Raw genomic sequence first — 11,824 nt, 5'->3', positions numbered from 1 at the left:
TTCCTTCATCTCTTTAAAGTATTCTTTATATTAGCCCTTCCAGGAAGAAAACAGGAAAGTTTCCATGGTATCACTCAGCATATGCAGAATTTATATTTGTATCTGTTACAAAAACGATACTTCAGACTCAAAATGGTACTATTTGTGCATCACCATATCTAGATCATGGAGAAAACAGAGGAGAATCATATAGAACAGAGACATGTTCATCTGAAAATAAGTACTGAGACATGTTAACATCTGGGAAAGAGAGGAGACTATAAGGATAGGAATTCAAATATTTTTAAGAGAAAAGGATTTCTCCCGATGAAGAATTTCTTGATCTCACCTTTGTTTTTAATCTTCCTTCCAAAAAAATCCTGCTCTCATTCACTACAACACTCCTGCCATAAAATGTCAGCACTTAAAGATAGAGGGAGATGCTGGACCGCAAGATTTACTAAACTAAGACTTAATGTTCTAAACCGTTTTATGTCCAGCTGTAAGATTATGTTTAGTAAAAAAAAAAAAAAAAAAAAAAAAAAAAAAAGTCACTTGATAATGACATCTGTAAACAGTGTAATATCATTAAATGTAAATTAGTAATAGGAATAATTCTGAAGTGTTTTTTTTCCTGCTGCATTTTTCAAATCATGAAAAACTTAATATTAAGCCCAACAGATTCAAGTTTACTGGCCGTAAAAATCCCTTACAAATCGTTGGTCATCTTCAGGGAGCATTTGTTCCTTCAAGTAGATTTAGTGCTGAAACAGTGTGGCAGTTAAAGCAGAAACAGAGGCTGTTGATAAAGTGGCAATGCATAGCAATATTGTGATGTATTACAAAGGGGCAATTGCCTGCAGTGCATCAGTATGGATATGGCAATGAAATTCTGCTTTACATATTCCAGGCACTAAGAACTTTGCAGAAGTAATTACAGGAGGTTCTTCTTCCCCTATGAAAGATTAAAATAAAAAATTAAAAATTAAAAAATTTAAAAAATAAATTAAAAAGAAAAAAAAAGAAAAAAAAAGGAAAAAGAGTGAGGTTTATTACTTCAAACACTGACTTTGCATTCATTCAATATTTTAGAAACAATGCAAAGAACTTATGAACCCTGCTGGATCATAATGCCTCAATTATGAGGCTGAACTATTGTGCTCAGTAACTCCTTATCTAAAGAGTTAATACAAACTTTCTCCCCAGGCAGGGCTTCCTGGAGAAGACCATATTAGTGAATGGACCTATTAAAGGTCTGGCTGCTGGGTCTTCCACAACATTATTTTGGTTTAAGTGTCAGTGGATCATACCTAATGCGATGATCTCTTTGAGAATTTCCTCTTTGCAGTTCTGTGCTTGTCTGAAGCCTATTGTCTGTACATAATTTCTAACACTTTCAGTGCAGTTCATGTGATCTATTGTTTTAATTCGAAAGAGTAAATAAAACTGTCTTTCAAAGAAGAAAAGGGGGTGGGGGGAAGTACCCTGAGATACATATACTTGCTGTTAAATGACAGAGCTGTTCACTTCATTTGTGACCAAGTTACAGATAAAAATCCATAGCCAGAACACAAACGGCACTGTGAATTCAAAGTAATAATTTGGACATGTCCGACTACTAGAACATGAATACAAGCTACACAGTAGTATTTACTTCTCTCATTACTAGGCATGTAAATATTACATCTATAAACATTTTGTATGTATTGGACAGTAACAAGATGTAATGGGTTGTAACCTACTTAGTGGGCAGATGATATTCAGTTCTAGACGTTATCTTCTTTGCACCCAATTAGGACCATGGTTTGGGCAAGGGGAATTTTGAGCATGAGTCACAGTAGTGTTTTTGGACAGGGATAAAGAATGAGAAAATGTCAAAAGTTATTTTGGTTTCTTTGCATGTTACAGCATCAGCATTAAGATGCACCTTCACCAGGCAGTGCTATAATGCTTAGCCTCTATAGATGAAACATGTTAACAACTATGTATGTGACTTGAGATTCAATTACTGGAAAGACTGCTTCTTTCTTCCAGAGACCACTTGGCAGCTGAGATACTCAGCTGACAGCTCTGTGATTGAGCCATGAGGGGGAATACTGGTAACGCATTCTTACAGAGAGGCATAAATCTAAAACTAGCATCCTACTTTTGTCCAGCACATACTAGAACCTTTATAGATAATCTGTAAGCTTTTCCACAAATATGTGAAAAGGCTGAGTTAGAAGACAGCAGGAAATTAAAGCATATAATACAAATTTTGAAGCAATAACAGGCTATTTACGGGTTATACAACGAATTCAATAAATCTGTATTTTTTCCATGGAAAGTTTTCAGGTTCTAGTTATTTTGTTCTACAGACTATTAAGACTATACATACAAATGCAGTATCAATCAGTATCTATATGTTCCCTCATTAACATAATTCTGGCATCAAAGATAGCTTATGAATTATCTGAATAATCAAAAGAATGCATTTAGTTAAAAGAAAAGTCTATCAAGTTACCTCATTGCCAAGACTCATTCAAGAAAGCAAAACAGCATATCAGCATCAAAATGCCGTTCACCTGTTGTAGCTGCTCCAGGAAAATCTCAAACATTTTTATCCTAATACATACAATTGCTGAAACATTCCATACTGATGTAGCTGTGATGTCAATTCAATGTATTCAAACTAGTAAGGTCAGATCAGCTTTTATATGGTTCAAGGCAATATTTATGCCATCTAACTGTATGCATGTAAATCTCTGTATCTGTTTTGGAGAGTGTCTTCCAAGCATTTAAATTCCTCCACTGAAACCTTTTTGCTTGTCCATCTCAGCTCCATATCAGATGAGAAACCCAGTGTGATTCTGAAACTTGAGTTAACCACTCAGTATAGAGTGTATCCCTAAAGGTTCTAGCATGCGCTGGAGTAAAATAGTATGTCAGTTTTAGATTTATGGCCTTTCTGTAAGAATGTTTCACCATATTACTGTCCTGATTAAGCCACACAGCTGCCAGCTGTCAAGGAGTCTCTCTGGAAGGAAGATGCAATCTCTCCAGTTATTAGGTGAATCAATGAAAAGTGGCTTATTAATATAACTTTAATGAAATCTTACTAAGCTAAGGATCAGCTCCCCACAGCAAGTAGAATGATTCTTTTCCTTTAATGTTATTAAAAACCTATCTTTTTTGACCACCTGTACATAATGCTTACCTTCCTGGGCAGCTCTCTATCTAGCTCCTTACACAGTATCTTAAGTATTTTGAGATGTTCAGACATATTTTTCAAAACACTGCTGTATCTTACCTAATCCTGATGAAGAAGAAACACTTTCTGTAATAGAAGATGTTTCAGTTTGGTCTGTCAGTAGTCCTTCCATTAAGGGTAAAGATAGTTCAGATGAAGGAACAGATGAATCATAGATTCCAGAATCTCGAGGCATATTTTTCAGATTTGAAGTTTTAACAGCATGTAACAACGGCTGAAGAACAGAGCTGCCACCACCTTGAATGTCCTGAGTTTCTGTATCTTCTCCAAGGTTTAAGTGCTGAATTATACAATGAGAGTCTGAATTTCCAGCTGAAATAATATTTACATCTGTTTTCAGGTAAAAATCATCATCCATCACCTGTTTATTCACTAAGTCATTTAAAACCAAGCCTGAATCAATTTTTTCCATGACAGGTTCTGAGTAATATAAAGGAGGTGGAAGGAAGGGAATAAATTGTTTCTCAAACCAATCCGGCTCCTGGTCAATGAACTGATGCATATTGCAAATGGCAACATAAAGGGACCTACCAGACTTGCTCCTGAAATAATTCCTTTTACTAACATTAACAGGAAACACCTCTGCATCCTGAACGCTAATGTCTCTGGAATGTAAATGTGAATAAAGCTGAGGGAGATTGTCCATGAGTTTATATTTTGTACTCAGATCCAGAATACCAGGGATGTCTCCTTCACAGGAGTAATCAAAATAGACTGCAATGAACTTGCAGAGGTCATTTGAATTCTGCTTTGCCTGACGAAGCTTCTCTGCAACAGTCAACACAGCAAACAGAAAGAGTTCTCCTTGTCCTGTGTCTTTGGTTACTTCTCTGTGTTTCCAGTTCTTTTTTTCAACAAAGTATTTCATTCCCTTGGAACACACGATGATGATAAACTGAGACTCATTTATTTTTTCTATAAGCCACTCTTTCTGACCTTCTTTACAAATTTTTAGATCTTCCCACAAATCTAGAGCCACCTGGAAGAGAAAAGAACATTCTGGTTGATTTTTATTATTAGGTTATTAGATACATTTACTAATAACATCTAAATGTTTTATAAATGCTCAGCAAATCAGCTTGTATTTATGCAACAATTGAAAATTAATTATGAGTTTAACTATGATTTGCCCTTGATGTATCAGGTATTAAAAGATATTTAAGTAATAATTAACACAGCATTGGTAGTGGACAAACTGGAATCAGCAGTATTAACCATGTCAGTAGTTATTCACCAAAATAAGCAAAGCCTTATGTTCAGCCTAAACTTTGCCTGTAGGCTGAATATTTCACTGGGCTAAGGAAGTCAGTGAACTGCTAAGGTAAAAAGGAAAACCTTCCAGATTGTTTTACAATGCTAGTTACTACATGAACCCATTTTGCTGGTTGTTACTTAAAGTCTGAAACATTTTAAGCCTGTGAATAAACTGTGAACATCCCCAGATATGTGGGGCATCCATTATTTTAATATGTTTGGCCACCAGAGGTCAGACTTGCTGTATAGCTGAAAAAAAGTTCCAATTCATACATTCAGATTCAGTGGCAGGATTAAAATTCAACAAAATAAACTAGTAATTATCTTGACTTTTCTTACAATTATAAAGTGAATAACTGGATGCATATTGATCATATTTTTTTAAAACGTCTCAGATTCTGAGCCTAGTATTTCAAAGTGGGAATTTTGATGTCTGTCTTACAGCTTTAAATCAAAAATAAGAAAAAAAGATGCTCATTTTACAGCAACAATGGAACAGAAAGTAAAAAAAATCCACAAAAATCAATATAGAATATCAACAAATACATATATTTGCTGCATAAACAGGATTCTCAATGTATTCAAGTGTGCATGTTTGGTATTACCACTTCAGAGTTCTAATGTGAAAGATACTTTTAGAAACACTGAACTATATCTTTAATACTTGTGTGGGTGCCAATTATAAAGATGCATGACCTTCTACACAGAAAAAGCAGTTAACATAAAACTCACTAAGTATGGCTGAATAAAAGTCCTGGAATCAATGCAGTACACATTTTCCACAATTCTGTCTTCTATGCAGACTATAAGAAAAATTATATAGGCAATATGTAGAAAAATAATGAAAATTACATCTGTTGAAAGGAGGCATTGAAATAGCCCACTTCAAGTACATATCACTATGAGTTTTGTGGGTACTGTTTTAATTAAAGCAATTCTGTTTACAGAAGAAATATTGAGCTTACCTCGCAGCCACAAAAATCCTGAAGAAAATAAGCAAAGCACTGGATGACATTAATGTGTTTCTGGCAATCTTTACTGGAATAGCAGATGAACACTTTTGGCCGAGGACGAAGTCTTTCCACAGGGAGACCTGCAGCATATGCTGAAGACTCTGAACTCTCCTCATCTAGATGGGAATATATATTTTCTAAATTGGAAGAGAGGAAGAGCGTTCACACAATAAACGTGTGAGTTTATTTGCTTTAAACTTTATTAGGCTCTTTACTAAAGCATGTAGTAAAGACTTTTCAAATGATAATTCATTTCCAGCCTGAAAAATTGCATACCCTCTATTTACCAACTTTGGACCTGCTACATATGTGGAACATACTTGGGAAGTGAAATGTAAAATTATTACTGTACAACTCAGAAAACTCAAGACAGCTTTAGTTTATAAACAGAATGACGTTGTTTCAACACACTGTTCAAACACCATAGACCTTAAAGATACATGTATACTATCATCAAGAGCTTTCTGCATAACAGTCTTATTTACTTTTTTAATAAAACAGAAATGTGACACAACAGGTAAGAACATTAAACTCCAAGAATACAGATCCTTTCAGAACATCATATAGTATCTCTCTGGTATGTATGTCATATATGGACATTAATCTGAATTAAGATGGTATTAACTTAAATCCAGATAGTTACTAGTGTGTTCTTTCTTGTATGGATGCTTTCACACCAGAACATGAGTGCTTCACACCAAGCTAATTCAATCTTGTTCTGCAGTTGGTTAAACTTTATTTTGGAATACTCATTTTTTACTCAAAATTAAACTTCGATCTATGGATTTAATTTACAACAATTTTATTTTTCATCAGGAATAACTAATCTGGAACACTTCTCTCTGTAGACAAATCCTCAGTGATTTTTTTTTTGTTGGAACTGAGCTAGCTGCAAGCAAAGGAACAGCCACAGAAGACCAGAAGGTAAAAGGATTTAACCCAGACAGCATATAGCACTTGCAGTATACCTCATTTCCAACATTCAGATGGATAACACAGATACGTGAGGTTTGGAGAATGTAACCTCTTTTTCCATATTCATGAAACCGCATGATTCCCTAGATTCCACAGAAAATGCCAATTGTTTTTAACATCTCAATGTAACAATCACAGCTTGCCAGGTCCTGGACGTGGAAGAGATAGAAGTCGGTGAAAAGGGATGGAAACTACATTACAGAAGTTCCTGCAACATCTGCAGAAAGTCTGAAACTGCGAGTCTTCAGAAGAGTAAATTTAGGGAGAAGACTTAGGATGAAGCGTAAAGGCAACTTCCAGGAAACTGAGCAAATCTGCATTAATAGATACAAGTAGTATTTCAGAGGGTGCTGAGTTATATTTGTATCACATTTCCTTTTGGTTTAAAATAAATATTAACTAGACATTTCTGAATGAAATAAAGGAATGTTTAAAATAAGACAATTTACAGATATGTTCATATTCTACACTGACACGCAGTATTTTCATGAATAAAAAGAAACCTTACATCAAAAATATTTCCAGCTACTCTTCTATTCTGTCTACAGTGAACTCCTGATTAGTATTTTTTTTAAAAAGTAAAAATTATTAACTTTTTAAAAGTTAACAGTACTTTTAATTACAAAAAAATCACCATCAAGCACTGGATTAAGAATTTGCTATAAGTTTCAACACACAAAAAGGCTGTGGGGCTGTGTGAAGGAAAGACAAAGAAGTTAAAAAGAAAGCAAGCTCTTCAGAAGAAGGTATTTCTGGAATAAACCTACTAGCTAGGACCTTTTTAGTTGCAAAAGTACATTTAAATGCAACTCTGTATTGAACAAACTCTTACCTTGCTGCTTCTTGCGGCACATCACCGTGAAAAGTGTTGCAAACGCTGAAATGACAACTAAAGGGACTGTAATGGCAATAGCTCTTATTGGTCCAGCCCACGGAGAATGTACTTTGAAAAATAAAGCAGAATTAGGCATGGGTTTATTATAACTATTTAATCAATCTTTACACTGAGAAAAAAATTGCTGCAGCACACACTATTATCAGATGATTCTCAAATATACAGAGAAATCAAACATCATGTTCTGCTCCGTTATAAATATTTTTATGCTAATTGCCCTCATCACCACAGCATTAGAGCAACTAATGCAAGCAACAAGAAGTAACAAGTGCTGTATGCCAACTCAGACTGTGTGTTGTCACCTCCCACCCCACCCCCATGAGGGGAACTTTACCTGAGTTTAGTTTTTAATACTATACACACCAGTCATTTGGCCTGTCAAATTTTCATTCCAGAGTGCTGAACTAGCCACTTAGGGAAAAACTGAATTCCTGCAGAGATTACCTTTAGCAATGTGCATTAGCAATCAGCCTGCTTTGTCTGTTGCCTTCATCTATGTTTTTGGTCTGCAGTTAAATTCTGAAATCCCTGTTTAATTTCTCAGTGACTGGTCTAATACATACAGATGCCAAGCATTCACCTGACTGGTTTTTCACACTGCTAAATTTCATTTCATGGCTGAAGTGCACAGTCAGGTAGTGTTCTTAGGCTGCTCTCATAGTTCATTACATTATTTCCACACTACTGCATGCATCATTTGTTTGCGATTAAGATACAGACTATGACTTTTCATATCCACATGCACAACAAATGTGACTTTCCCACAAAGATTTCCAACTATATGTTGATCTAAACTGTACTAAATATATAGAGATACACAGAGTGCATGTGTACTCTCTTTTCATTAGGTCAAAAGAACACAGTATGTTTGCCTCAGTAGTATTGATTACAGCAAACAGACATGTCAAATCAACATTTATTTTCAAAATAATTAAAACTGAATAAAAGTTAATAATATATATAGTGTATACTGCTTTAAAAAAAACATACCTGGTTTTAGTGCATAGTGCATTGTTTTCCTTGTTGTGTTAGTGTCATCAACCAGCTTTGAAAAGTAAAAGTTGAATTTTATTTTGTGGAAAATTCATTTTATTTATTTTCTGCAATATATAAACATCATTTCCCAACCAGATATGAAACTTACTATTCAAAAGTTAAAATTACAGAACATTTTAAAGTAGTAACTAGTGAAATCACTCATCTTTGATCATACATAGTTACTGTTGTGATATTAACTTTTAGACTTCCCATACTGTCATCACCAAAAGAAATACACAGCTCTCAAGTATAGTGGAAATTGACCAAACTACAGAATTCTAATTAAGAATCAAAGTCCAAGAATTATGCAGGACCACAATTTTACTTGAAGGCACAGATGGAAGTACTACGTGTTTAGAGAAGTAAAGCTATAGAAAGGTCAAGAACAATCTGCCTTTACTTGCCCAAGGTACCTCAGTAGGGATGCCTGAAATTTAATTTTACCAAACAGTTTGACTTGAAATACTTTAGTTTCATTTTTCCCCCCATTAATATATTAATTCAGCTGTAGTACGAGTTTCTAAATATTACCTCAATTATATAGTCCCCTGGAGTTACGTTCTGAAGAATACAACTTGTAGTATCTGTGTTTTGCTCCTACATTAAAGAAAGAAAATACTTTGCTAGCCATTCACATACTTTCAAAACCTAATACAAAATACAGTCGCATTGATTTAGGAACGTATGGTGCTCTCCTGAAGTAGGACATCCTAAACCACAAAAACTGAATTTCTCTATTCAAATATGCAAAGACTACAATCCTCTATCTGCAAAAATCAAGTATGATTGATTATCCAAAAAAAAAAAAAAAAACAAACCAAACCAAAACAAACAAACAAACAAACAAAACACCTCAAAACCTTGGTCTAACACAAGCTATGTTATGCCCTGAAGCTCCCTAGCTTTCAGAGACTTAGGATCAAAGGTTGACCAACTTCGCTATTAAATGCTAACCAAAGTTCAGGGAAACAATATAGTAAATTGCAGCTCCCATAAGAGGACATAGTTTTTAGTTGTAAAGAGGACATAGTTTTTCGTTGTAAAAGAATCACAGCCTACTTCCACGCATACTGAAATGAGAGCTACCTTGTGATACCATCTCAAATAGATAATCTTTTAAGTCGTAAAATTTAGTGTAGAGAGAATATTACATGATAAGAATATTTTTTTAAAAAAACTAATAAACTACAGTTCCAAGTACTAATCAGTTATAGGGTCTTTAAAAAAGAGAACAGCCTCTTCCCCTTTGCTTATAGTATCCAGCACCAATGGAGCACTCAAGCCTGGTTTTGACTGATGAGTTCTATCACAATGCAATTATTATTTACAGAAATAGTACCAAATAATTTAAAATTTAAAAAACAATAGTATTCTGTATTATAGTAAGTTTTTAAAGTTTCTGTAAAACCTTAGAACATCTATGTTAATGAGGTCTGTGCTTTTAAGAGTTGAAAAATGCAGCGACGTACCTGTTTGCAGGTCTTCTGCTTAAATGGTCCTTCATGCTTAAGTTTGTAGTGAAGAAAGTAGTATCTAAACCCAAAGTTATGGGGAGCATGATCAAAAGACACTTGCATGTTAAAACCCTGCTGGGTAACACTCAGATTTCTTGGCTTCCAGTCTGTCAGAGGAGATATTCATGAATTGCCAACTGACTCTTGAATGACAGTGACTTTTTATAAGATAAAGAAAAAATTACATTTAACTTACAAGGTTTGCAGACAAGGTTTTCTGGCTGTAGCAACAACTCACATGCTACAAACACACACAAAAAAATATTAATGATACAGTATCCAAATGCTATTTAAAGAAAAAAAGAAAGGACAAAAGAAGGGAGTTACTTCAGCATTTTGAGGGCAGTATTCATTCATTTCCCAGTCTATAATATGCTTGGAGTAAATATACTTTGCAAACCCAGCTTCTATGTTATGATTGAAGTTCCTTCTCATCTTTATACGAGAAACATAGGTTCAGTAATTTGAAAATAGCAGTCCTTAGTGAGACAAAAGGGATAGCACCAGGCACATCTCAGGAGGAGAGGAAGAAGTAGAAACTGGCATTAATTACATTTACTTAATTTAAAATAGTATGCTGAGCACACAAATGCAACTTTGGTACACATCAAAAGACAGGTTTGAAAATATTTTAAGAAAGTTTTATACAGAAAAAAACACAAGATACATACAAACGTTACACTCAAAAGGGTGCTTAGAGTTAGACTGCCATCAGACGATTTAAGCACTGAGGAATTTATTTAAGTTCCTTCTCTTTAGCTCTAATGAGAATTGCCAGTTCCTAAATAATTTTGAGAAGTTCTACTTGAGTTGTTACTGTCTAGTTTGATATGTACTCATCTACATTTATGCCTATATAGCCATTCTTGAAACTGATCTCAGAGCTTGTTCACAACGTCCAGTGAGGGGAAGGAAAGGAGTTAACACAAGTTTCTTCTTCTGGTTGTTGACTACCATGTATTATATGCCACAGATTTATGAAAGGCATGCAAGTTCTTGCCATATAACACCCAGTCCTTCCTTCAAAGACTACGTCAACACCTATCTTAACCCAGTCTCCCCTAACATCATCATCTGCTACATGAAAAGCTACTCTTTTACATCAGAAAAGCTTTTTCTGACAAGAAAAAAAAAAAAAAAAAGGAGGGGAGGGGAGTAAAGAAAGAGATGTTATGTAATGCTATATTGTACACAATACTTACTTCGAGTTCGGAAGAAAAATGGGTGATAATTACTTTCATTTTTAATGGAAGGAAAAGGAACAATCTTTACAAAGTAATCTGTTTCAAACTTCAGATTTAGGAAGGGATGAGATTCCATTCCCTACACAAAGACACAAGATTGAAACTATTATAATTGAAAGCATTTTCTCTCAAATAGGCCCACAGTTCTGCAAACATGAGCAGAAACTAATACATTAAGAACCCTGTATACATCCCTCTGCCACACACTATGATGAGGAAGCATAATACAGAATCAGTATATGGACTGTTTCAAACATGCACCTGCACTCCACAGTCACCCAAAAAGACTTTATGACAATTTCCAGCCTCAGGAAAAATTCTACAGAAGGGGACTACATCTGTCTCTAGATCGACAACTATTCATTAAAGAAAAATAATGTTAGGAAGCAATCTGCACCCTAGTAAACTAGTAAACAGCACATTAAACGTGTATCTATGTAAATATATACACATTTATACACAGCAAATAAATACTTTCAAGACTTCACACAATCAAGTAACAATGAAATATTTCTTGAAACAAAGCACTTACTGTTCGTTTAAAACTTGGGCTGAGCTGCTTTGGATCTTTTAAAACCATCTGCTGACATTGTCTTCCTTCAGATTTTAACTCCTCGAGGATGACTCGAAATCCTTTCAGGTATTCAATCCCTGCAAACAGC

At 34.7% G+C, this 11,824-nt stretch overlaps 1 protein-coding gene across 1 annotated transcript in view; it reads right to left on the bottom strand.

The window, feature by feature from the left end:
- Window positions 1–496: 496 nt before the first annotated feature.
- The window catches only part of IL17RD (interleukin 17 receptor D), a 46,595-nt gene continuing 35,267 nt past the window's right edge, over window positions 497–11,824 (bottom strand). Inside the window, exons 4-13 of the mRNA XM_032194286.1 lie at window positions 11,695–11,813; window positions 11,121–11,241; window positions 10,115–10,159; window positions 9,874–10,025; window positions 8,936–9,001; window positions 8,357–8,411; window positions 7,304–7,414; window positions 5,449–5,633; window positions 3,269–4,208; window positions 497–934 (exon numbers count right to left, since the gene is read on the bottom strand). Of these exons, the coding sequence (XP_032050177.1) occupies window positions 819–934; window positions 3,269–4,208; window positions 5,449–5,633; window positions 7,304–7,414; window positions 8,357–8,411; window positions 8,936–9,001; window positions 9,874–10,025; window positions 10,115–10,159; window positions 11,121–11,241; window positions 11,695–11,813 (1,910 nt within the window). The 3' untranslated portion in view covers window positions 497–818. The remainder of the gene's footprint in view (window positions 935–3,268; window positions 4,209–5,448; window positions 5,634–7,303; window positions 7,415–8,356; window positions 8,412–8,935; window positions 9,002–9,873; window positions 10,026–10,114; window positions 10,160–11,120; window positions 11,242–11,694; window positions 11,814–11,824) is intronic.

This window comes from Aythya fuligula, chromosome 10 (assembly GCF_009819795.1).
Source record: "Aythya fuligula isolate bAytFul2 chromosome 10, bAytFul2.pri, whole genome shotgun sequence".
In the NCBI taxonomy this organism is placed as follows: Eukaryota; Metazoa; Chordata; class Aves; order Anseriformes; family Anatidae; genus Aythya; species Aythya fuligula.
Note: the sequence above shows the minus strand (reverse complement) of the source record. Positions and strands in the feature narration are given on the sequence as shown.